The sequence below is a fragment of the Anolis sagrei genome, chromosome 2 (genome assembly GCF_037176765.1).
Source record: "Anolis sagrei isolate rAnoSag1 chromosome 2, rAnoSag1.mat, whole genome shotgun sequence".
Classification (NCBI taxonomy): Eukaryota; Metazoa; Chordata; class Lepidosauria; order Squamata; family Dactyloidae; genus Anolis; species Anolis sagrei.
In genome coordinates, this window is record NC_090022.1 from 302843833 (window position 1) to 302870434 (window position 26602).

At 50.1% G+C, this 26602-nt stretch overlaps 1 protein-coding gene across 1 annotated transcript; it reads left to right on the forward strand.

Moving 5' to 3' along the window:
- The first annotated feature begins 1163 nt into the window (after window positions 1-1163).
- Window positions 1164-18440, forward strand: FAM221B (family with sequence similarity 221 member B). Its single transcript, XM_067465587.1, has 6 exons — window positions 1164-1810; window positions 7145-7291; window positions 9711-9821; window positions 12398-12601; window positions 15179-15298; window positions 18235-18440. Exons 1-6 carry the CDS (start codon window positions 1216-1218, stop codon window positions 18438-18440), a joined length of 1383 nt encoding a protein of 460 aa, XP_067321688.1. The 5' UTR covers window positions 1164-1215.
- Window positions 18441-26602: the final 8162 nt, after the last annotated feature.

The following is a 26602-nucleotide window of genomic DNA, read 5'->3' on the forward strand; positions in this document are numbered from 1 at the left end:
CTCCTCTTTCTTCTTCTCCTTTTCCTCCATCTCCATCTCCTTCCTCCATCCTCCTCCTCTGCCTCTTCTCCTTTCCCTTCTTCTCCTTCCTCCTCTTCCTTCCTCCTCTTCTCCTTTTCCTCCATCTCCATCTCCTTCTCTTTCCCCCTCCTACTCTCCTCCTCCTCCCTCTTCTCCTCCTCCTTCTCTCTTTCTTCATCTCCATCTCCTTCTCCATCCTCCTCCTCTTCTCATTCTCCTTCCTCTCCTTCCTCTCCTTCCTCTCCTCCTCCTCGTCCTTCTTCCTCCTCTTTTTCCTTCATTATTTATTTATTTATTCACTCTCAGCCTGCAAGCAGCTCGGGGCAGCCCGTAGGCAATCCCAACTCCATCTCCTTCTCCTTCTCCATCTCACCTTCTTCTTCCTCTCCTCCTCCTTCTTCCTCCTCCTCCTCTTCTCCTACTTGTTCTCCTCCTCCTCCTCCTTCCTCTTCTTCTCCTTTTCCTCTATCTCATCTCATCTCCACCACCATCTCCATCTCCTTCTCCATCCTTCTCATCTTCACATTCTCCTTCCTCTCCTTCCTCTCCTCCTCCTCGTCCTTCTTCCTCTTCTTCTCCTTTTCCTTCATTATTTATTTATTTATTCACTCTCAGCCTGCAAGCAGCTCGGGGCAGCCCGCAGGCAATTTCATCTCCATCTCCTTCTCCATCTCACCTCCTTCTTCATCTTCTCTTCCTCCCCCTCCTCCTCCTCTTCTCCTACCTGTTCTTCTCCTCCTCCTTCTTCCTCCTCTTCTCCTTTTCCTCAAACTCATCTCATCTCCACCACCATCTTCATCTCCTTCTCCATCTCGTCTCCTTCTCCTTCCCCCTCCTCTTCTCCTTCTTCTTCTCCTTCTTTTCCTCCTCCTCCTATTTCTTCTTCTCCTTTTCCTCCATCTCCATCTCCTTCCTCCGTCCTCCTCCTCCGCCTCTTCTCCTTTCCCTTCTTCTCCTTCCTCCTCTTCCTTCCTCCTCTTCTCCTTCTCCTCCATCTCCATCTCCTTCTCATCTCCTTCTCTTTCCCCTCCTACTCTCCTCCTCCTTCCTCTTCTCCTCCTCCTCCCCTTCTTCATCTCCATCTCCATCATCCTTCCTCTTCTCCTCCTCTGCGTCTTCTCCTTCCCTTGCTTCCTCCTCCTCCTCTTCTCGGTCTCCTTCTTCTTTCCTTCTCCTTCTTGCAGGAGCGCCAGCATGGAAGAGGAAGAGGAGGAACCCACGGAAGATGTGCCCACGGTGGTCTCCTCCCTGGGGCCTGTGGAGGAGGAGGAGGATGAGGAGGGATCCGGGGGCCGGACGGGGGGCAGACAGACCTCCTCCAGTGCCCGGGAGGTGGACGAGGAGCTGCTCCCGGCCACCTCCACCTTCCCGGGGGGCGACGATGACACCACCACGGCCCTGCCCCAGTCCACCACCCTGGAGTATGAGGGGGAGGATGGGCCCCCCGGGGAGACCTCCTTGCCCAGCTCTGAGTGGGGCACCACAGAGCCCTCCGTGCCCCCCGAGCAGAGCCCCAGTGAGGAGGCCTCCTCCCCAGCCCCGGAGAGCTCCGAGGGGCCCTTCTCTTCCTCCTCCCCGGCCCCGGTCACCTCCTCGCCCCCCACCTCGCCCCTCTCCTGGAAGAGGCGCCAGGAGGCCCAGCGCTCCCAGCTGGAGGAACAGGAGGAGGAGGGCCCCAGCACTGGGACCACGGGGGGGCCCTGGACAGATCTCACCTCCAGCCCCCCTCCGCCCACCAGTCTGGAGGAGCAGAAGAAGGCCAAGAGGAAGGCCAAGAGGACAGCTCTGGGTAGGTCAGGGCCCCCGTGGGTGGGGGCCAAGGGCCACAGAGGTGGGAAGAGGGTCTTTGTTGGGGTCATAGGTCAAGAGGGGTCAGGTTCAGGAGCTATTCTCTGGTCTTCATGGCGAAGGGAGGAATCCCAAAGTACATTCCCAAACATGACCTCCTCTGAGGACATTATCACACCGCACTGTCATTCCACTTTGGCCCTTATGGCTGCTACCTAAGTGTAGCAGGATGGCAAATGATGCTGATGCCCTTGGCAGAGGTGGGACTTTCAGGGGGACATGAAGACCCTCTCCCTCGGGTGTGTACCAAGGGTCACGGAGGTCGGGGTCCATAAGTCATGAGGGGTCAGGTTCAGGAGCTATTCTCTGGTCTTCATGGTGAAGGGAGGAATCCCGGGGTGAGAGCGATGTCTTAAGGACATTCCCAAACATGACCTCCTCTGAGGACATTATCACACCGCACTGTCATTCCACTTTGGCCCTTATGGCTGTCACCTAAGGATCTGCATTTGAGGGAGGGCCCTTGAATCTTCTCAACCACAGAGTGCGCTGTCTCCCACTAAACTACAAACCCCAGGTTTCCTTAAGAGTTAAAGTGGAATAACAGCGCTTTAACAGCACCGTGTGATACTGTCCTTAGTCTTGAATCCTAGAAATAAGGGGAGGGTCAGCTCTAACTCCCAGTTTTTGGTCCTGAATCTGCAAAATGTGTCTGGGAGAGTAAGATATAGATGCAGCAGGATGGCAAATGATGATGATGATGCCCTTGTCTTTGGTAGAGGTAGGCCTTTCAGGGAGAGCTAAAGACCCTCTCCCTTGGGTGTGTACCAAGGACCACGGAGGTGGGAAGAGGGTCTTTGTTGGGGTCCATAAGTCAAGAGGGGTCAGGTTCAGGAGCTCTTTTCTGGTCTTTATGGAGAAGGGAGGAATCCCAGAGAGCGATGTCTTCAGAACATTCCCTCTTCAGAACATGACCTCCTCTGAGGACATTATCACACCACACTGTCATTCCACTTTGGCCCTTATGGCTGCCACCTAAGGATCTGCATTTGAGGGAGGGCCCTTGAACCTTCTCAGCCAGAGTGCGCCATCTCCCACTAAACTACAAACCCCAGGTTTCCTTAAGAGTTAAAGTGGAATGACAGCACTTTAACAGCGCCGTGTGATACTGTCCTTGGTCTTGAATCCTAGAAATAAGGGGAGGGTCAGCTCTAACTCCCAGATTTTGGTCCTGAATCTGCAAAATTTGTCTGGGAGAGTAAGATATACGTGCAGCAGGATGGCAAATGATGCTGATGCCCTTGGCAGAGGTGGGACTTTCAGTGGGACATGAAGACCCTCTCCCTCGGGTGTGTACCAAGGGTCACGGAGGTCGGGGTCCATAAGTCATGAGGGGTTGGGTTCAGGAGCTATTCTCTGGTCTTTATGGCAAAGGGAGGAATCCCAGGGTGAGAGCAATGTCTTCAGGACATTCCCAAACATGACCTCCTCTTAGGACATTATCACACTGCACTGTCATTCCACTTTGGCCCTTATGGCTGCCTCCTAAGGAATCCTGGAAGCTGCATTTGAGGGACGGCCCTTGAACCTTCTTAGCGAGAGTGCGCTGTCTCCCACTAAACTACAAACCCCAGGTTTCCTTAAGAGTTAAAGTGGAAGAACAGCGCTTTAACAGTGTCGTGTGATACTGTCCTTAGATTTGAATCCTAGAAATAAGGGGAGGGTCAGCTCTAACTCCCAGTTTTTGGTCCTGAATCTGTAAAATTTGTCTGGGAGAGTAAGATGTAGGTAAGCAGGATGGCAAATGATGATGATGATGCCCTTGCCTTTGGTAGAGGTAGGCCTTTCAGGGAGAGCTGAAGACCCTCTCCCTTGGGTGTGTGCCAAGAGCTATGGACATGGGAAGAGGGTCTTTGTTGGGGTCATAGATCAAGAGGGGTTGGGTTCAGGAGCTATTCTCTGGTTTTCATGGCGAAGGGAGGAATCCTGGGGTGAGAGCGATGTCTTAAGGACATTCCCAAACATGACCTTCTCTTAGGACATTATCACACCGCACTGTCATTCCACTTTGGCCCCTAAGGAATCCTGGGAGCTGCATTTGAGGGACGGCCCTTGAACCTTCTCAGTCAGAGCCCACTAAACTTTCAGGATTATTTAGTTATGCATGTGTGTTTTTCAACGTGTTTCTATGTAATTCAAGATGGATTAAGATGCTGTGAATAGACGTGTGTATAGATGTACTTAGTAAACTTAGTTTTCTGTTGTAACTAAAAGCCTGCAGAGTCCTGATTTTTTGAACACAGTGTCTGCTGATCTAGCAATCCTTTCGCTGGCAAGTTGTCAATACTCTGACATAAACTACAAATCCCAGGTTTCCTTAAGAGTTAAAGTGGAATAACAGCGCTTTAACAGCGCCGTGTGATACTGTCCTTAGTCTTGAATCCTAGAAATAAGGGGAGGGTCACCTCTAACTCCCAGTTTTTGGTCCTGAATTTGCAAAATCTCCCTGGGAGAGTAAGATATCGATGCAGCAGGATGGCAAATGATGATGACGATGATGGCCTTGCCTTTGACAGAGGTGGGCCTTTCAGGGGGAGGTGAAGACCCTCTCCCTCGGGTGTGCCAAGGACCATGGAGGTGGGAAGAGGGTCTTTGTTGGGGTCCATAAGTCAAGAGGGGTCAGGTTCAGGAGCTCTTCTCTGGTCTTTATGGAGAAGGGAGGAATACCAGGGTGAGAGCGATGTCTTAAGGACATTCCCAAACATGACCTCCTCTGAGGACATTATCACACCACACTGTCATTCCACTTTGGCCCTTATGGCTGCCACCTAAGGATCTGCATTTGAGGGAGGGCCCTTGAACCTTCTCAACCACAGAGTGCGCTGTCTCCCACTAAACTACAAACCCCAGGTTTCCTTAAGAGTTAAAGTGGAATGACAGCACTTTAACAGCACCGTGTGATACTGTCCTTAATCTTGAATCCTAGAAATAAGGGGAGGGTCAGCTCTAACTCCCAGTTTTTGGTCCTGAATCTGCAAAATGTGTCTGGGAGAGTAAGATATAGATGCAGCAGGATGACAAATGATGATGATGATGCCCTTGCCTTTGGTAGAGGTGAGCCTTTCAGGGGGACATGAAGACCCTCTCCATTGGGTGTGTGCCAAGAGCTATGGAGGTGGGAAGAGGGTCTTTGTTGGGGTCATAGGTCAAGAAGGGTCAGGTTCAGGGGCTATTCTCTGGTCTTTATGGCGAAGGGAGGAATCCCGGGGTGAGAGCGATGTCTTAAGGACATTCCCAAACATGACCTCCTCTGAGGACATTATCACACCGCACTGTCATTCCACTTTCATAGAATCATAGAATCAAAGAGTTGGAAGAGCCCTCATGGACCATCCAGTCCAACCCCATTCTTCCAAGAAGCAGGAACATTACATTCAAATCACCCCTGACAGATGGCCATCCAGCCTCTGTTTCAAAGCTTCCAAAGAAGGAGCCTCCACCACACTCCGGGGCAGAGAGTTCCACCGCTGAATGGCTCTCACAGCCAGGAAGTTCTTCCTCATGTTCAGATGGAATCTCCTCTCCTTTGGTCCCTATGGCTGTCACCTAAGGAATCCTGGGAGCTGCAGTCGAGGGAGGGCCCTTGAACCTTTCTCTCCCAGAGAGTACCATCTCACTAAATCGCAAACCCCAGGTTTCCCTGAGAGTTAAAGTGGAAAAACAGTGCTTTAACAGTGCCGTGTGATACTGTCCTTAGTCTCTTGTGGCATAGAAATAAGGGAAGTTCCACAGGAAGAAGTCATAGGTGTTAAAGTGGAATAACAGTGCTTTAACAGTGTCGTGTGATACTGTCTTTAGTCTTGAATCCTAGAAATAAGGGGAGGGTCAGCTCTAACTCCCAGGTTTTGGTCCTGAATCTGTAAAATTTGTTTGGGAGAGTAAGATATAGGTACAGCAGGATGACAAATGATGATGATGATGCCCTTGCCATTGGCAGAGGTGGGCCTTTCAGGGAGAGCTGAAGACCCTCTCTCTCAGGTGTGTGCCAAGGGCCACGGAGGTGGGAAGAGGGTCTTTGTTGGCATCATAGATCAAGAGGGGTTGGGTTCAAGAGCTATTCTCTCATCTTCATGGCGAAGGGAGGAATCCCGGGGTGAGAGGGATGTCTTAAGGACATTCCCAAACATGACCTCCTCTGATGACATTATCACACCGCACTGTCATCCCACTTTGGTCCCTATGGCTGCCTCCTAAGGAATCCTGGGAGCTGCAGTCGAGGGAGGGCCCTTGAACCTTTCTCACCCAGAGAGTGCCATCTCACTAAATCGCAAACTCCAGGTTTCCCTGAGAGTTAAAGTGGAAAAACAGTGCTTTAACAGTGCCGTGTGATACTGTCCTTAGTCTCTTGCGGCATAGAAATAAGGGAAGTTCCACAGGAAGAAGTCATAGGTGTTAAAGTGTAATAACAGTGCTTTAACAGTGCCGTGTGATACTGTCTTTAGTCTTGAATCCTAGAAATAAGGGGAGTGCCAGCTCTAACTCCCAGGTTTTGGTCCTGGATCTGCAAAATCTGCCTGGGAGGGTCTAGATCCAGCATCTCACTTTGGGAGAGGAAGAGGGAGGTGCAGCAGGATAGCAACTGGCGATGATGATGGCCTTGCCTTTGGCAGAGGGAGGCCTTTCAGGGAGAGTTGAAGACCCTCTCCCTCAAAGACTGGAGATCTACAATGCCTGGGAGGCTCCTTTGGTTGTGCCTCCACAACCCATTCTTGGCCAAGCATCTTCTTCCACCCAAAGAGAATGAAGGAGAAGGGATGGTTTTGGAGAACAATGGCAATGGGATGGCAAAGCAGCATGAATTTGATGTATTGTCATTGTGGTTATTTTGCTTAATTGTTTGATTTGCTTTGTTTATTGCTGTGTTATGTTTTCTATTGTATTGTGTTTTGTGGCTTCGGCCCGTGTAAGCCGCATCGAGTCCTTCGGGAGATGCTAGCGGGGTACAAATAAAGTTAATAATAATAATAATAATAATAATAATAATAATAATAATAATTTCAGTTGCAAACATTTACTCTGGTTTTTGGGAGCGTCTCCTTCAGCAGCAGGAAGTGTGGCTGCTCGGTGCCTTTGTCCCTGGCTTCTATTTGGATAACTCACATGTTGCCAGGCAGCAGAGGACAAAAGCAGACGTAAAATACAAATCCGCAAACATGTCAAAGTGTGACACTTAGAGTGTTCTGTTAGTGGCTAGTGGCTGTGGCTCTCCATCCGTGGGCCAGGGTCCTATCTGCCCTCGGAGCCGCTCTGTGCGACCTTCCCTTCCTCTTTCCAGCAGAGTATTCGGCGAGGCCGATTGTTCCGGCTGAGAAGGCTGAGCTGGTCTCGGTGGCCAAAGCGATGCACCGGGAGAACTTTGGCAAGAACGTCAAGGAGCTCTTCCACCTGGAGAAGGAGGCGGCCCTTAAGTCCATGCAGACAGGTGTGTGTGTGTGTGTGGGGGGGGGGGGGGGGTCCTTAGGTCCACCAGTAGAAGCTAGGTACCCCCAAAACCCTTAGTATCTCTATTCCAGTCAGACACAAGAGCAAGCCTGGGCAAACTTGGGCTTACTATTTATTTATTTATTTATGTATTGACTTTGCTTCTATACGGCTGTATCTCAAGCCCGAAGGCGACTCACGGCGGTTCACAAACAGTAAAAACAGTAGAAACAGCAGTGGTTCCATACAACATAGAACAATTGACTTAACACATTATCCATAAATTACCAATAAGCCATTACAATGCACAATTATTACAAAGAACAACAGTACCCAATCTTCTCCTCATCCAAGCGTAGTCCAGGTTCCTCGTCCATTGTTCCATTCCTATGTTCCATTACCAGATTGCACTAAATTACTCAAACGCCTGCACAAACATCCAGGTCTTCACCTTTTTGCGGAATACCATTAGAGATGGTGCTAGCCTAATGTCCGTAGGAAGGGTGTTCCACAGCCGAGGAGCCACCACCGAGAAGGCCCTATCTCTCGTCCCCGCCAGCCGAGCTTGAGAAGCAGGCGGGATCGAGAGCAGGGTCTCCCCGGAAGATCTCAAACTCCTGGTGGGTTCATAGGCAGAGATGCGGTCAGATAGGTAGCTTGGGCCGGAACCGTTTAGGGCTTTAAAGGCCAATGCCAGCACTTTGAATTCAGCCCGGTAGCAGATCGGTAGGTGTTTTGGACTTCAACTCTCACAATTCCTTCAGTACATGTGGGGTCCCGCAAGGCTCTATTTTGTCTCCCATGCTTTTTAACATCTACATGAAACCATTGGGAGAGGTCATCCGGAGTTTTGGAGTTGGGTGCCATCTCTACGCAGATGACACACAACTCTACTACTCTTTTCCACCCAACTCCAAGGAAGCCCCTCGAGTGCTGGATGAGTGCCTGGCCGCTGTGTCTATCTGGATGAGGAGGAACAGGCTGAAGATCAATCCCGACAAGACAGAGGTCCTCCTGGTCAATCGTAATCCGGATCGGGGTATAGGGTGGCAACCCGGGCTGGATGGGGTTGCACTCCCCCTGAAGTCACAGGTCTGCAGTTTGGGAGTCCTCCTGGACTCATCACTTACGCTTGAGGCTCAGGCGTCAGTGGTGGCTGGGAGGGCCTTTGCACAATTAAGACTCGTGCGCCAACTGCGACCGTACCTCGTGAAGGCGGATCTGGCTGGTGTGGTCCATGCCTTAGTCACCTCTAGATTGGACTACTGTAATGCACTCTATGTGGGGCTGCCCTTGAAAACAGCTCGGAAATTCCAGATGGTCCAACGGGCGGCGGCTAGGTTGTTAACTGGTGCTCCTTACAGGGAGAGGTCAACCCTCCTGTTCAAGGAGCTCCACTGGCTACCATTCATCTACCGGTCCCAATTCAAGGTGCAGGTTCTTACCTACAAAGCCCTGAATGGTTTGGGACCCGCCTACCTGCGTGACCACATTTCCGTATACAAACCCACATAATCCCTTCAATCATCTGGAGAGGCCCTGCTCGCGCTCCCACCTGCATCGCAAGCGCAATTGGTGGGACGAGAGAGAGGGCCTTCTCGGTGGTGGCCCCTTGACTCTGGAACTCTCTTCCTAAGGACATCAGGCATGCCCCAACTCTGGCAGTCTTTAGGAGGAGCTTGAAGACGTCGTTGTTCCCGTGTGCCTTCCCAGAATAATGAGCCCATAGCACTTTGTCCTCCAAAGCACTTTTTATTGTTTTAGGTCCGCTTGTATGTTTTCACAAACTGCCCCATTACTTTTTTCGCCCATGCCCAGCATTATTTTTAAATTGTAATTACATTTGGCCTACCCATAGATTTTAAAGTGTGTTGTCCTATTGTCAATGCTTATGTTATTGTTTTATTGTCTTGTTTGATTTTAATTGCTTGTATTGTCGTTATTATTGCTTGTATTGTTGTATTCTGGGCTTGGCCTCATGTAAGCCGCACCGAGTCCCTTGGGGAGATGGTAGCGGAGTACAAATAAAGTATTATTATTATTATTATTATTATTATTATTATTATTATTACTATTATTATTACGTGGACAACATCCTTCAGTACATGGATGATATACTCATAGCACAGGCATGGACAAACTTGGGCCCTCCAGGTACTTCGGACTTTACCTTTTCCTAACAGCCTCAGGCCCTTTTCTTTTCAAGGAGGGGGCCTGAGGCGGTGAGGAGTTATTGTGGGAGTTGCAGTCCAAAACATCTGGAGGGCCCAAGTTTGCCCATGCCTGTTCTAGCTCCAACTCCCCATGCCACAGGCGCTGACCTACCAATGATGCGGGGAGAGAAAAGCAGGCCTTTCCAGTGTGGGGTGTCTGTCTCTACCATGTTGCCCCCTCCTCTTGAAGTGCCCCTTCCTCGACAGGTCTCTACATTGGCTGGCGCTGCCCCGAATACCTGTGGGACTGCTTCCGGGTGGGCGACGAGTCCAAGTGCTTCTGCGGGCATCTGCTGAAGGAGCATCAGGTCTATGTGGGTAAGCGGAAGAGGCTCATGATGAAGGGGGGCAGGCAACACGACTGAATGGACTGGATGGCCTCCGGGAGTCTCTTGGAAGGAGGGGCCACATCGGGCTGTCTAATCCCACCCCCCTGCCATGCAGGAATACATAACAAATGCACCTCTAAAAGATGCCCAAAGACCCACCACCACCCAATGGATAGACATTTCACCTGTCTCCAAGGCAACCCATTCCTCTGCCAAGCAATTCTTACAGTAACAACAACAACAAAAAATTTTTATATTCCACCCTTCTCCCCTCTGAGGGGACTCAGACTGGATTACAGCCTACCTAAAAAGATACAACGCCTAGTTACAATGAGTGTTGTTGTTCATTCGTTCAGTCGTCTCCGACTCTTCGTGACCTCATGGACCAGCCCACGCCAGAGCTCCCTGTCGGCTGTCACCACCCCCAGGGTCTCCTTCAAGGTCAGTCCAGTCCCTTCAAGGATGCCATCCATCCATCTTGCCCTTGGTCCTTTTGCCTTCCACTTTCCCCAGCATCATTCCCTTCTCTAGGCTTGGCTGTCTTCTCATGATGTGGCCAAAGGACTTCCGCTTTGTCTCTAGTCTCCTTCTCTCCAGTGAGCAGCCGGGCTTTCTTTCCTGGAGGATGGACTGGTTGGATCTTCTCGCAGTCCAAGGCACTCTCAGCACTTTCCTCCAACACCACAGCTCAAAAGCCTCTCTCTTCCTTCGCTCAGCCTTCCCAAAGGTCCAGCTCTCACTTCCGTAGGTGACTACTACGGGGAAGACCATGGCTTGGACTAGGCAATGGATCTTGGTTGCCAGTCTGATGTCTCTTGACTATTTGATCGAGACTGGACATTGCTCTCCTCCCAAGAAGGAAGCGTCTTCTGATTTCCTGGCTACAGTCTGCATCTGCACTCATCTTCCCACCTAGAGATACAAACCCTGTCACGGCCTCCACGGTTTCTCCCTCTATTTCCCAGTTGTCAATCATTCTTGTTGCCATAATCTTGGGTTTTTTGACGTTTAGCTGCAACCCGGCTTTTGCGCTTTCTTCTTTCACCTTGATGAGAAGGCTCCTCAGCTCCTCCTCGCTTTCGGCCATCAGAGTGGTGTCATCTGCATATCTGAGGTTGTGAATGTTTCTTCCAGCCATTTTCACCCCAGCTTTGCATTGCTCAAGCCCTGCACATCCTCGCATGATGTGTTCTGCATACACGTTAAAAAGATTGGGTGAGAGGATGCAGCCTTGCTGGACGCCTTTCCCAATCTTGAACCCGTCTCCTGTTCCGTGGTCAGTTCTGACTGTGGCTCCTTGGTCCTTATACAGATTCCTCAGGAGAGAGGGAAGGGGGCTTGGGATGCCCATCCCACCAAGGACTTGCCACAATTTACAACGAGTAGTTACAATTACAATGAGTAGTTACAATGAAATACAATGACAGACAAATACACAGGCCAAGGCAAAGGCTTCTCCTTTCATTTCCGGCTTCTGGAAGTGGCACTCATCCCTGGCTGTTGGGGAAGTGCTCATTTCCATTTCTAAGCCAAGGAGCCTGCATTGTCCGTAGACACCTCCTGGTTGTGCAGCCGGCATGACTCCTTGGAGTCTTTTGACTTTCCTGGCGAAAGCTCCTCCTAAAGTTTAGGTCTTCTCCCGTCACTCTGAGAGTAAATAAATATATAAATAATGGAGGAAAAGGAGAAGAAGAGGAAGAAGGAGGAGGAGGAGAGGAAGGAGAAGGAGAGGGGAACGAAGAAGGAGATAGGGTGGAGGAAAAAGAAGAAGAGGAAGGAGGAGAAGGAAAAGAAGAAAGGGAAGGGGAAGGAGAGGAGGAGTAGGCAGGAGAAGGAGAAGATGAGATGGAGGAAAAGAGAGGAAGAGGAAGAAGGAGGAGGAGGAGAACAAGAAGGAGAAGAAGAGGAGGAGGAGGAGGAGGAGGGGAAGAGGAAGAAGATGGAGAAGAGGAAGAGGAGGAAGGAGAAGGAGATGAGATGGAGATGGGGATGGGGATGGAGAAGGGGAAATGGATGGGGATGGGGATGGGGACAGGGATGGGGATGGATCCTGATTCTTCCTCTGCTTCTTCCACCTTCTCTGCCTCCTACCTTCCCACCAGGAGGGCTCTTCACAAAGTCCTCCCTCTGAGGACTTTGTGAAGGGCACCCCCATCTCCATCTCACCTCCTTCTCCTTCCTGCTCCTCCTCCTCTTCTTCTCCTTCCTGTTCTCCTTCTCCTTCTTCCTCTTTCTCGTTCCCCCCCTCCGTCCATCTTCTCCAAGCAGGGTCCGTCTTCTGCATGACTTTCCTTCTGATTTTTAAACATGGAGGAGGCCGTGTCCCTTCTCAACCTTCTCTTCTCAAGGCCAGACCTCCTCAGCCATTTGTCCTGGTGGGTTTCAGGTTCTTTCCCTTCTGGTCAGACTTCACTGGACTCACCTGCTCATGGTGAAGTGCCCCTGAAGGTGGAGGTGTGGGACCAGCCGCTGGGCCCCTTCCTCCTCTCCTGGGCTCCGCTTCTTTGCTGGGACCTCTCTCCCTCCGGCCACTCCGGCCCTGCTGACCCCTGCCTTCCTTTCCAGAGAAGCGTGCCACGGTGCCCTGCACGCTCCCTGGGTGCAAGTGCCAAGGCTTCATGTTCGTCCCTTCGCGCCCGGAGGAAGTGGGCGAGTTCTGGCTGCGGAGGAGGACAGGCTTTGACCCCACGACCTGGAGGGCCAAGTGCCGCTGCAAGCACACCCACGAGGAGCACCTGCCCCACGGAGCCCGCGCCTGCAGATTCAAAGGTAGGTGGGGCCATGGCTGCCGTTTGGGCAAATTGCCTTCCTGATGCCAGGAAACCATCAAGCTAGGAAGCAGCTGGACATCCCTGAATACATCCCTTAAACCTAAACATTTCAAGAGATTCCGCCCATTCAAAGCCAAGAGACCATTAGCTAGGGGAAAGGGATGGTTTGTGGTATGTATGGGGAACTAACGCTGTGTTGTAAGCCTGAAATGGCAGGGAGAAGGTTTCAGGAAAAGAGACAAAGAGAGGTCCGAAGGTCTCAAAAGCACGGATTTTATTTCCAGCTGGGACCCTGGAGTGGACTATGTCCAAAAGCATCCAGAGTGCCCAATGGAGGCATTGACTGTGCCTTTATACCTCTACAACTTCAGATAAACAAAGAACATGTGTCTACATACATGGACTATGACTACGAAATTGACTATGACCCCAGGATTGGACGAAGCGGATTTTTAGCATAAGTATATGTTATGTAGTAGTAGTTGTGTATGTATTGTCGTGATTTCCTGTACATTGTCTTTCTATGTTGTTGTTCACCGCCGCGAGTCGCCCCTAGGGCTGAGAGTGGCGGTCAATAAATGCAATAAATAAATAAATAAATAAATACATTGACCTCATTCACTACGTCACCTTAGCATCACAGAAATATCAAGTTCTATTTTCCAGCATGCAAAAGACATGTCTCTGTGTCTTTCTAAAGAGCAAGTGTGCAGCTCATATTCATCAATCAAGGGGCCTAACTTTGACCTGTCAGGAGGGAGAGGTATTGGCTCCGTTTGTACCAGTCTCTCTCTCTCTGGAACGTATAGATAACATGCCCCCCTCTTCAGCCCCCCCCCCCCTTGCTGTGCCTGGACAGCAGCTTGCTTGTCCTGTTAGCATTCTTTCTGATACAGAGAGAAGCTGATTTTTCTATACATTTCAGTGCTTGCAAAGTACATACAATTTCTTGTGGGTTTTTTTCGGGCTATATGGCCATGTTCTAGAGGCATTTCTCCTGACGTTTCGCCTGCATCTATGGCAAGCATCCTCAGAGGTGAGGTCACCTCTGACCTCACCTCTGAGGATGCTTGCCATAGATGCAGGCGAAACATCAGGAGAAATGCCTCTAGAACATGGCCATATAGCCCAAAAAAACCCACAAGAACTTAGTGATTCCAGCCATGAAAGCCTTCGACAATATACATACAATTTATACATAAAGCAATATCTATATTTCCAATATCTCCTCATCAAGCCATCTCAGGTGTTCTTGCACTTGAGTTCAGGCCAGGGCATCATGTGCTTTGGGAGGCATTGCTGAAGCTGGCTCAGAAGAAAAGCCCTGGCCATGTGGCAACCCATGAGCCCCCATCAACATCTTCCTGTTGTAGAGCAATTTAGAATGGCTGTGGATTAGGCCCAAGCCATTGTGGGTTGCCTGGTGAGAAAAGAGAAGCCAATATTGCAAAATAAATCTCACCAAGTTGAAGCAGAAGCCACCGAGATATTTATTTCATTCCAGCTGGAAAGGATGATGATTGCAGTAATTCTGCCAAACAAATCGACATGCCTGCTAGGCAGGTAAATACAGAATATATAGATTTCAGATTCAAAAGCTTCCATGCCCACTCCCTGAGCCAGCTTCATTGTGATTGGTTGTGACATTGGCAAGGCAGCAGGATAGCCAATGGTGGCCTGAGCTCTGCTTTGGCCTCTCGGTCAATGGGATGGAAGGGAATCGGGCAACAGGAAAACAATGAAGAAATGTCCAGTTGACTGGTTTAAATGACTAATCTCAGTTCTTGTGGGTTTTTTCGGGCTATATGGCCATGTTCTAGAGGCATGGCCATATAGCCCAAAAAAACCCACAAGAACTGAGTGATTCCAGCCATGAAAGCCTTCGACAATATATTAAATGACTAATGTTTGCAAAATGGCCCAGCGATTGTGGAAGCCCTCAAGCTGGCCAGGGTTGATTGTTTAAGTTCCTTGGAATCATCATCTGTAGTCTGGCCCAAATGGCCAGGTCCTTTGTTTTTACAGTCCTGCAATATGGGTTTCCTTGATGAAGCAGAGATTGCTTTCAGAGATTGGGTTGTGACACAGCAGGAGAGGCGGCGACAAATCCCCAGTTCCTCGCAGACGGGGAGATGTCCTTTGTGTTGAGTGATTCAGTATGTCCATAGACTCCCATTATCCTGGATGGCCTGGCCATTGGGCCCTCTGAGGTCCAGGAAGAGGGGCCATTTACTTATTGTCCGTGCAAATGGGTGTGGTGAAACCTTTTGTTAGGGAATTAGTAGCTCAGAGTCGTTGTTGTTGTTAGTGTCTTTGCAAATTGACCAAGACTTAACCCTTATTATCCAGTCTGACGTCCTTGTTCTTAGCAAAACTATAAGTTACTATCTTTTATTACGGGGGGAGGAGGGGTCATGTTCGACTTCATTCCCACAAGGGCTTCCCCAGAGTCCCCACAGCTCAGGGGCTGCATGCACCTCCACCATGAGACCTATGGACCAATCAGAAGGGCCCGATTTGTGTAGGCAGGGGCTCGGCTGGGCTCTACTAAGGCCTCTCCTTCTCTGGCCTTCAGGTTGCTCCTGCCCGGCCTTCACCTCCAACTTCCTGTGCGCAGCCTGCGACCGGCGCTGGGAGGAGCACGAGACCTTCTTTGAGTCGGAGGAGACACGCCGCAAAGGAGGCCGGCCGTGCGGTACGGAGGGATGGGGGGCCCCTGGGGGTTGGAAAGGGGGCTCTCCCCTGGGTCCTGGTCATCCTTGCAAGGCCCACTCTGCTTCTGGCTCTGAGCTTGGAGGCCAGGGCTGAACCCATTCCTCTCCTTGTGCATGGCTGCATGCAGGGGGCAGGGAGGGTGTCACTCTGCCTCTGACCTGCAGCCTCTCCCCATTTAGAAGCCAAGCCCCCCTCCCTCCAGCCCTATATATATCCTCCAGGTAGAGACCATCACCTTGGCCCAGGTCAGGGAGGCAGGGTGCGCTTCTCCCTCTGAGGACTTTGTGAAGTGCCAGCGGGCGGAGAGTAAATAAATAGATAAATAATGGAGGAAAAGGAGAAGAAGAGGAAGAAGGAGAAGGAGGAGAAGAGGAAGGAGAAGGAGATAGGGATGAAGAAGGAGATGGGAGGGAGGAAAAAGGAGGAGGAGGAGGAAAAGAAGTGGAAGGGGAAGGAGAAGAGGAGGAGGAGAACAGGAAGGACAAGAAGAGGAGGAGGAAGAAGCAAGATGCGGATGAAGAAGAAAATGGGATGGAGGAAAAAGAAGAAGAGGAAGGAGGAGGAGGAAAAGAAGAAGGGGAAGAAGAGGAGGAGGAAGGAGAAGGAGATGGGGATGAAGAAGGAGATGGGATGGAGGAAAAAGGAGGAGGAGAAAAAGAAGAAGGGGAAGGAGAGGAGGTGGAGGAAGGAGAAGGAAAAGATGATGAGATGGAGAAGGAGAAGATGAGATGGAGGAGGAGGAGGAGAACAGGAAGGTGAAGAAGAGGAGGAGGAAGAAGGAAGGTGGGGATGAAGAAGGAAATGGGATGGAGGAAAAAGAAGAAGAGGAAGGAGGAGGAGGAAAAGAAGAAGGGGAAGGAGAGGAGGAGGAAGGAGAAGGAGATGGGGATGAAGAAGGAGATGGGATGGAGGAAAAAGAAGGAGGAGGAGGAAGAGAAGAAGGGGAAGGAGAGGAGGAGGAGGAAGGAGAAGGAGAAGATGATGAGATGGAGAAGGAGAAGATGAGATGGAGGAGGAGGAGAACAGGAAGGAGAAGAAGAAGAGGAGGAGGAAGAAGGAGGAGGGGAAGAGGAAGAAGATGGAGAAGAGGAGAAGGAGGAGAGAAAGTAGAAGGAGATGAGGATGAAGAAGGATATGGGATGGAGAAAAAAGAAGAGGAAGGAGGAGGAGGAAAAGAAGAAGGGGAAGGAGAGGAGGAGGAAGGAGAAGGAGAAGATGAGATGGAGAAGGAGAAGGAGATAATGAGATGGAGGGAAAAAAGAGGAAGGAGGAGGAGGAGACCAGGAAGGAAAAGAAGAGGAGGAAGAAGGAGGAGGGGAAGGAGAAGAAGATGGAGAAGAGGAGGAAGGAGAAGGAGATGAGATGGAGATGGGGATGGAGAAGGTGAAAGGGATGGAGATGGAGACAGGGATGGGGATGGGTCCCGATTCTTCTTCCGCTTCTTCCATCTTCTCCGCCTCCTACGTTCCCACTAGGAGGGCTCTTCACAAATTCCTCCCTGAGGACTTTGTGAAATGCCAGCGGGCTGAGAATAAATAAATATATAAATAATGGAGGAAAAGGAGAAGAAGAGGAAGGAGGAGGAGGAGGAGAGGAAGGAGAAGGAAAGGGGGATGAAGAAGAAGATGAGTAAACCAAATAAAAGATGAGATGGAGGAAAAAGAAGAAGAGGAAGAAGGAGGAGGAAAAGAAGAAGGGGAAGGGGAAGGAGAGGAGGAGGAGGAAGGAGAGGGAGAAGATGGATGGAGGAAAAAAAGAGGAAGAGGAAGGAGGAGGAGGAGAACAGGATGGAGAAGAAGAGAAGGAGGAAGAAGGAAGAGGGGAAGAGGAAGAAGATGGAGAAGATGGGGGAGGAGGAGGAAGGAGATGAGATGGGGATGGAGAAAGGGAAAGGGATGGAGATGGGGACAGCAATGGAGATGGGTCCCGCTTCTTCCTTTGCTTCTTCCACCTTCTCCGCCTCCTACCTTCCCACCATGAGGGCTCTTCACAAAGTCCTCCCTCTGAGGACTTTGTGAAGGGCATCACATGGGTTCATGGTGCATCAAGTGGTTCCAATGACTATTGATCATGTCTGCCCCACCTTTAGCCTCAGGCTCTGGATGACATGGGATGGGGAGGGCAGAAGGCTGTCCATGCCCTCTGTGGAGGAGTCACTGGGTGACTAGTGTGGAAATGGGAAGGCTGGCCAAGAGTGGCTTCCTTGGACCCCATCTGGCTACAGAGCTCTTCCAGAGTTTTCTTCCCCTTGGGTACTTTATCAGTTCCTTCTACCAGCCTCTTTTACACACAATGGGTCCAGCATCACAACCCCATGTCTGCTGACAGGCTTCCTCCACCCTATGGACTCCTAGATTTGGAGTGATGAGATAGGGGACCCCAGTTCTCAAGGGAAAGCTCCAGAGCAGTGGTTCTCAACCTGGGGTCTCCAGATGTTTTTGGCCTACAACTCCCAGAAATCCCAGCCAGTTTACCAGCTGTTAGGATTTCTGGGAGTTGAAAACATCTGGAGACCCCAGGTTGAGAACCACTGCTCCAGAGCTTCCTACACTACAAGTCCCAGTAATAGTAGGATGGAGCCAGGGCCACTAAATGAGGTGCGGCAGTGTTGGCTAGCAAATGTCCACAGGTGCTTTCTCTGCCAGTTGCCTCCTGCTTGCTCATGGCTTCCTAGTACAATCCTGGCTAAGGTCTCCTCCCTCCCCACCCATGTCGCTCTTGCAAAAGGCATTAGATGGGTTCGTAGCGCATGAGGCAACGCCAATGGCGAGTGGTCAGAACAGCCCTACCTATAGCTCCAGTATTGGGATGCATGGGGTAAGATGGGGTGGGGGTTGCAATGACCCACCACAAGCCCTCCCCCCCTTTGGGCCACCTCCCACACCTTCCTTCCTTCCGCCCCTTCTGCTCTTCCAGGAGAGGCCTACCTGCCCTGTGCGGAGATGCCCGAGCTGCGCAACGCCGTGCTGACCGGGCGGCCCGAGGACCCCTCCGTCTTCCAGGCCCTGCACCAGGGGCAGCCCCCTGGGGCCCTGGGCGCCCCCTCCGGCTCACGCCCTCTGCCTCTTCCTCCCCCCCCAGGGCCGCGGAGGCTCCCCGAGAAGAACGGCAGGAAGGCCTGAGGTGGACAGAGGCCGGAGAGGCTCGCCTCCCCCGAATAGTGCGGCGCAGGCGCCATTCAATAAATGGGCAGAGGCCCCCTCGGGCAACAACCCTTTCTCGGGCTCTCTCTCTCTTTTACATGGTTATTAATGACTTAGATGAAGGGCTAGAAGCCATGATCATCAAGTTTGCAGATGACACCAAATTGGGAGGGATAGCCAATAGTCCAGAGGACAGGAGCAGGAGTCAAAACGATCTTGACAGATTAGAAAGATGATTGGCCAAAACTAACAAAATGAAGTTCAACAGAGACAAATGCAAGATACTCCACTTTGGCAGAAAAAATGAAATGCAAAGATACAGAATGGGGGACAATGCCTGGCTCGAGAGCAGTACGTGTGAAAAAGATCTTGGAGTCCTCGTGGGGAGGAAGGGGAACATGAGCCAGGAATGTGATGTGGCAGCAAAAAAAGCCAATGGGATTTTGGCCTGCATCAATAGGAGCAGAGTGTCTAGATCTAAGGAAGTAATGCTACCCCTCTATTCTGCTTTGGTTAGACCACACCTGGAATACTGTGTCCAATTCTGGGCACCACAATTCAAGAGAGATATTGACAAGCTGGAATGTGTCCAGAGGAGGGCGACTAAAATGATCAAGGGTCTGGAGAACAAGCCCTATGAGGAGTGGCTTAAGGAGCTGGGCATGTTTAGCCTGAAGAAGAGAAGGCTGAGAGGAGACATGATGAGGGCCATGTATAAATATGTGAGAGGAAGCCACAGGGAGGAGGAGGGAGCAAGCTTGTTTTCTGCTTCCTTGGAGACTAGGACGCAATGGAGCAATGGCTTCAAACTACAAGAGAGGAGATTCCATCTGAACATGAGGAAGAACTTCCTGACTGTGAGAGCCATTCAGCAGTGGAACTCTCTGCCCCGGAGTGTGGTGGAGGCTCCTTCTTTGGAAGCTTTTAAGCAGAGGCTGGATGGCCATTTGTCAGGAGTGATTTGAATGCAATATTCCTGCTTCTTGGCAGGGGGTTGGACTGGATGGCCCATGAGGTCTCTTCCAACTCTTTGATTCTATGATTCTATGGTTGCAACTCAGAGTAAGCTTCGCCTTGCTTCCAAACACCACCACACAAGAGCTGTAATTTTATAGTTTATTGAGGAAAAAGTCCAAGTCAAAATAAAGAATAAGCATTGCAAAGTTCCAAATATTATGGATATAGTTCCAAAGCTCTTCAGGTAAAAACAAGAGGCACAATCCTATAGGCAAAGTTCAAACCAGAGTCCAAGGTACAAGCCGTGAAACAATTGCCCCAAGAATCACAATGCAAGAAACCCCAAGTGTGCTGCTTTCCAGCTAAGGTTATTCCATGAAGCTTTCAGGCTAATAAGCTACGTTGAACTGACACTTTCCCCTTGGTTTGCAAGAAGCCTAAATACCTTTTGCTAACATATCTATTTATTTATCGTGTCATCAGTAACCATACCATTGTATTACAATTCTAACAGAACAAAACAAACACACAGATTAAAAAGAAAAAAGCCACACAGATTTTGCAAACGTGGTAGTTGGTTAAATGTCCTTTGACCAGTATCTGGCCCCTTGGAGTGCCTCTGGTGTTGCCGCAAGAAGGTCCTCCATTGTGCATGTGGCAGGGCTCAGGGTGCATTGCAGCAGGTGGTCAGTGCTTTGTTCTTCTCCGCACTCGCATGTCATGGATTCCACCCTGTAGCCCTATTTCTTAAGATTGGCTCTGCATCTCGTGGTGCCCAAGCGCAGTCTGTTCAGCGCCTTCCAAGTCGCCCAGTCCTCTGTGTGCCCAGTAGGGGAGTCTCTCATCTGGTATCACCCATGGATTGAAGTGCTGGGTTTGGGCCTGCCACTTTTGGACTCTCGCTTGCTGGGGTCTCTGTAGATCTAAGAAAACTATGTCTGGATTTAAGTTGTTGACGTGCTGGCTGATACCCAAACAGGGGATGAGCTGGAGATGTCTCTACCTTGGTCCTTTCACTATTGGCCGCTACTTCCCGGCGGATGTCAGGTGGTGCAATACCGGCTAAGCAGTGTAATTTCTCCAGTGGTGTAGGGCGCAGACACCCAGTGATAATGCGGCATGTCTCATTAAGAGCCACATGAAAACATTATGCTCTCACCAACATGAAAGCACTGCGATGACCTTTCCCCGAGCTGGTTTCTCGTCTGCTGGCTAGGCGAGAAGTCTGCCTGACCCGCAAATCAAGACGGGCTTGCTGGGTCAGGTCACTATCAAGGCTTTCTGCACTTTCACTATCAGCGTGGGAAGGAGGCAAAGGCCTCTCCACCTGTTTGCTATCTACTTCGTTAGCATTCCTTTCTTCTGCGAACCGCTGTGTTGACTCTGCACTGTCTGTGGGAGCCTCAGAAAAAGACCTAGGAACAGGCCCAGGGATCTGAGGCACAGAAAAAGAGCCAGGAATCTGAATCCCATCATCCTCATCATCAGAGAACATCTCAGGCCCAGACTCATGCTGAACCACAACAAGTAGATTACATAACACTGAACCATGGCTGTTAAAAAGCTGTCAAACCACATTCATTCAACTGTGTAGATCAGTCATGGGCAAACTTCATCCCTCCAGGTGTTTTGGACCTCAACTCACACATTTCCTAACAGCCTACCTGGAGGGCCAAAGTTTGCCCATGCCTGGTGTAGATGCACTCAAAAGAGTGTCGCATTACATTCAACATGTACTGATTTTAGCTGAGACCACTGATAAACAAGTCCGTGCCTTGAGATATCTTCTTTTGCAGGAGAAGCAAGTGAATGGGGCGCATTGTGCCAGGACCTCCCCACCCACCACCTTCCTTCCCACCGGCCTTGCTTCCCATCTGTGCAAAGGCACGCCACGCTCCTCATTCCGGCACGACAAATGCTCCTGTTGCGTGGCGCATGGGGTGGATGCACGCATGTGCTTGTGTTTGATGTTGGCGTCCTCGCTTGCCCCCAGACACCTTGAGGAGATGCGTCCTCCGCTGCCGTCTGGAGCACCATCCAAGGCTTTCTAAGACTGCCATAGAAGTGGTGCATGCGTGCTCAGGAATGCATGCACGTCTAGCCCTGCCTGTGTTGCCAAGGGGAGGGTGGGAGGGAGCCCCACTGTTCCCCATTCTTTCCAAGCATGCTTCCGCCCTCCCCATCTGCGTTGGAGGCTTCGGGCTAAAAGCCGCTGTATTATTACGGCTCGTGTCAATTATACTGGATGGCTGTGGCTCTGTCCTCTGACCTGCCCTCAGAGAGAGAGAGAGCGCAAGAGTGGCACCACAATGGGATTGCAAGCACATCACACAAAGCACCACAAGGCACGCTTGTTGTTTTCTCCACTTCAGGCCAAATATGGAGCTGTTCCTGAACATCTCTTCGTGTGACAGATTCCAGGACAAGAGGCTAAAATAGCATAATATAACAGCATAGCCTACTGTCTACAGGGTGGGAGGACTCTCTCTTTGGAGGGGATGGGTGGGCATCTTTCAGGAGGGCTTTAGTAGTGGATTCCTACATAGCAAAGCATAAAAGAAGATTTTTATGACATCGTAAATTAGCCTTCCTGCATAAGTGGTGCCTAAATTTCCTACTTGTGATATCGAGCTACTTTTAGTAGGGTCTCCTCAAGAGAAGAGAACCCGAGGACCGTGCCAAAAGGGCCCTGGATACCTTTGTGAGGCCAGCGAAGCCAAATTGTGATAAAAATATGAAAAATAATAATGCCCCATCAAGGTGGAAGAAGTTTCCAGCAACCGAGGTTTATTTGCGATTCAGCTGATATCGGATGCATTGCAGGAATCATTCCACCACAAGCATAGCAATACAAAGAATACAGGCGTATTTATAGCAAAAATACAAAGGAAAACATTTCAAATGTCCCGCCCGCCCTCTGCCCCTGGAGAGCCAATCAGCAGGCTTTCCTTACGAATCAGAAGCAGGCCAGGCGGGACAACCGCAGGCAAGGGGGAAATGATGGGATTACAGATTGCCAGCCAGAATGGAATGCGAGGCTTTGTCTTGGCCGGCAAGGTGTGACTGCTATAAACAAAGGTTTTCCTGTTTTCTTGAAGAGTTTTGGTCCAGAGGGCAAACAAAGTCGGCAACGGACCTCCCGGGGGGTCAACATCACCTTTTGTAATTTCAATCTTTCTTTCCAGGGTCTCACAGATCTCCCTCATCCCATCAGACATGCTCAGAAAATGAGATAAGGAAATCATAAGTGGCTATTGTCCCATGCGGATGAGTTAATCAAAAGAGTCCTGGGTCACTTTTTGTAAGGGAAAGGTCAAGAGGGAAAAAGGGGGAGGTAGGGAAGCAGATGGCATCTTATGCATACAAAGTTCATATAAGAATTCCCTTTCCCACCCCACATCTTTATTATTTTATTGCAATATTGATTTATTAAACGAACTGGAAATCCCATGCTCCTGGGGAAGGTTCGTGGAAGCAGAGGTGGTTTGCAGTCCAAGTCAGGTAGCAAAGAGTCATTTCTCCCTGCAGAAGTCAGCAGATGGGCACTGAGTTGATCAATAACAGAGTCCATCGCTCAGCCCTTGGGGAACCACAACTCTCACAAAAGGGCAGAAGTCCCATGATCCAGCCATTTCCCAAAAAAACCTCGTGGGGTCCTTGTTGTTGTCAGTGCCTTGGCAGTGTGGCCAAGACTTAACCCTTGTGGTGTGGTCTGGTGCCCTTGCCCTTAATTATGAGGGGGGGGGGGGGGGTTGTGGTGCCTGATATCACTTGACAGATGCAACTGTCTTTCGGGCTGCAAAGGTCGACAGCAAGCTGCACAAATTGGTCGGAAGCTCACTTCGACCCGGGCTGGCTTCGAACTCATGACCTTTTGGTCAGTAGCGATCTTAATGCAGCTGACCCCCAGTCCCGGTGAGGGAGGAGCCCAAAAAGGATGAACAGTGAGATTGGGCTTTGGCTGATCTCTAGGAGGCCCTTCTGGCACAATGGGTTAAACCCTTGTGTTGGTAGGACCGAAGTCCGACAGGTTGCAGGTTCGAATCCAGGGAGACAGGCCCGTAGCCAGGATTTTGTTTCGGGGGGGGGGGGGGGTGAGTTTGGATCGGGGGGGGCTGAGTCCGAGTGAAAGAGGGACTGTATGGCCAGTGACAGTGACAATGATGACAATCGCTATGGACATGGACTACGGACGAGCTTGATGGAGTCTCTAAGCTCAGAATTCGGCTTAGATAAGGCCACCAGGCTGTTCTATTTATACAGATTTTAATTGAATTGACTTAATGTTATAATTATATGTAATTATTGGATTTATTCTGTATTTATTATGTGCACATTGGGGGCGTCGAATCGCTGCCAATTGGAAGCCATCCTGAGCCCCCCCACCCACCCAGGGGTTGAGAAGGGTGGGGTACAAATATCTGAAAAATAAATAAATAAATACAATAAATATTTTTAGAAGCATTCTCTCCTGACATTACGGCTACTTTTTCCCCCTTCTCTTTATGTTTTGCGTATATTGTTTATATGCTTATATGTTTTATTCTATGTTGTTTAGTTTATTGCAATTTGTATCTTATTTTATTGTAACCTGTTGTTTGGGCTTGGCCTCGTGTAAGCCGCCCCGAGTCCTCGTTGAGGGAGATGGTGGCAGGATATAAATTATGATGATGATGATGATGATGATGATGATGATTATCTATGGAGGCATCCTCAGAGGTTGAGGGATAGGTTGGAGAATTAGGTTTATATATCTGTGGGAAATCTGGCTACCAGTATTTAAAAGCTCTAAAATCAAAACAGTAAATAAAGAACAAAACTCAAACACAGGGGAACTCCAGACATGAAACAGTCAGGAACAGCTAACCACCTCTTAACAAAAGATTCCCCCAGGCAGTAACAAGGCACACCTAAAAACTGCCAGGCCATCAAATGCTAATCAAGGTGGCCAATGGAAACATTCACACTTGCCTCCAACAGACAAGAGTTCTTTGGCCCACCCTGGACATCATTCCACAGATATATAAAACCCTAAAGGGCTGAGAATGGCGGTTAATAAATGCATCAAATAAATAAATAAATTTTCCTAGTTTCCAAGAGTCCTCACAACCTCTGAGGATGCTTGCCATAGATGCAGGAGAAACGTCAGGAGGGAATGCTTCTAGAACATGACCAGACAGGCAAAAAAAACCCCCACAACAACCCAATATAAGATGACTTTGCTGGATCTGGTGTGGACAAACTGATGCTGTTATGTTGTCACCCTCCTTTGGGAGGCAATGTTGTCATCAATTAGTCAGTTGTCTAATGTGTTCTAATGCTTTTCCTGGTGATGAGGTCAGGCTGACTGGCCTGCAGCTTCCTGGATCTTCTCTTCTGCCTCTTTTGAAGAGACGGGCAATGCTTGTCTTTCTCCGGCTCCCGCCCTGGCATCTCTCGTGCTCAACAAGATCCCCCAAAATGAAGTCAAGAGGCTGAGAGAGATGTCAGGAAACTCCTTCATCTCCTCTGGGATGCGCTTCATCTGGTCCTGCAAGTCTGGACTCATTTAGGTTGATGAGAACAGTCCTGACTAACCTTGAACCATCTTGGTTTCCAATTCATATAGAATCATAGAATCATAGAATCAAAGAGTTGGAAGAGACCTCTTGGGCCATCATCCATTCCAACCCCATTCTGCCAAGAAGCAGGAATATTGCATTCAAATCACCCCCGACAGATGGCCATCCAGCCTCTGTTTCAAAACTTCCAAAGAAGGAGCCTCACCACACTCCCTCCGGGGCAGAGAGTTCCACTGCTGAACGGCTCTCACAGTCAGGAAGTTCTTCCTCATGTTCAGATGGAATCTCCTCTCTTGTAGTTTGAAGCCATTGTTCCATTGTGTCCTGGTCTCCCTCCTCCCTATGACTTCCTCTCACATATTTATACATGGCTATCATGTCACCAAAAGGAAGAGGGGGCGACCAAGGGCAAGATGGATGGATGGTATCCTTGAAGGGACTGGCTTGACCTTGAAGGAGCTGGGGGTAGTGACAGCCAACAGGGAGCTCTGGCGTGGGCTGGTCCTAACAGACCCAGGCCCCTTCTAACACGGGAGGGCTTTCTTGACCTATAAAGTCCTCTTTTGCTTCCTACGCTAGGACTTCAGGTTCAACTCATTTGGAAGCCTTGTTTGATTCCTCTGTCAGTTGTACTCTTCCCTCTTCCTTCTGCTGAGAGCTGGCCTTTGGGCTGGGGGAGTCTGGGCCCACCTCCTTCAGCCACATCTAACCAGATGTGGTCCAAAGCCCTCTTGACCCTCTTGTTGAGCAGGCCTCCTGGGCTGCAGGACATGTCGCATCTGCAAGGCTCTGGTAGTCCTTGGCTCTAAACTTGCAGGCATGGGCCAACTTTGTTCCTCCCTCCAGGTGTTTTGGACTTCAACTCCCACAGTTCCTAACAGCCTCAGGCACCTTCCTTCCTTTCCTTTCTTTTCCATTTAAGTAGTTGAGGGGGCAAAGGAAAGGTCTGGAGGCTGTGAGGAATGGTGGGAGTTGAAGTCCAAAACACCTGGAGGGCAGCGCAAGTTGGCTCATGCTTGGTGTAAATGTTAGGAAGTGTTGTAATTGTAACTTTCTTATCTTCTCCATCAATTCCCTTTGAACACCAGATCTTCCCCAATTCTAACACGGGAGGGCTTTCTTGACCTGTAAAGTCTTCTTTTGCTTCCTGCGCTAGGACTTCAAGTTCAACTCATTTGGAAGCTTTGTTTGACTCGTCTGTGGGTTGTACTCTTCCCTCCTTCTGGTCACTTCTCCTCCAACGCTCCCTTCCTTCTGCTGAGTGCTGGACTTTGGGTTGGGAGAGGCTGGGCCCACCTCCTTCAGCCACGTCTAACCAGAGGTGGCCCAAAGCCCTCTTGACCCTCTTCTTGACCAGGCTTCCTTGGCTGCAGGACAAGTTGCATTTGCAAGGCTCTGGAGGCCCTTGGGTCTGAACTTGCAGGCATGGGCCAACTTTGTCCCTCCCTCCAGGTGTTTTGGACTCCTAACTCCCACCATTCCTAACATCCTCAGGCCTCTTCCTTTCTTTCCTTTCCTTTCCACTTATGTGCCTGAGGAGGGAAGGGAAGGGCCTGAGACTGTTAGGAATTATGGGAGTTGAAAACACCTGGAGGATGGGCGCAAGTTGGCTCATGCTTGGTA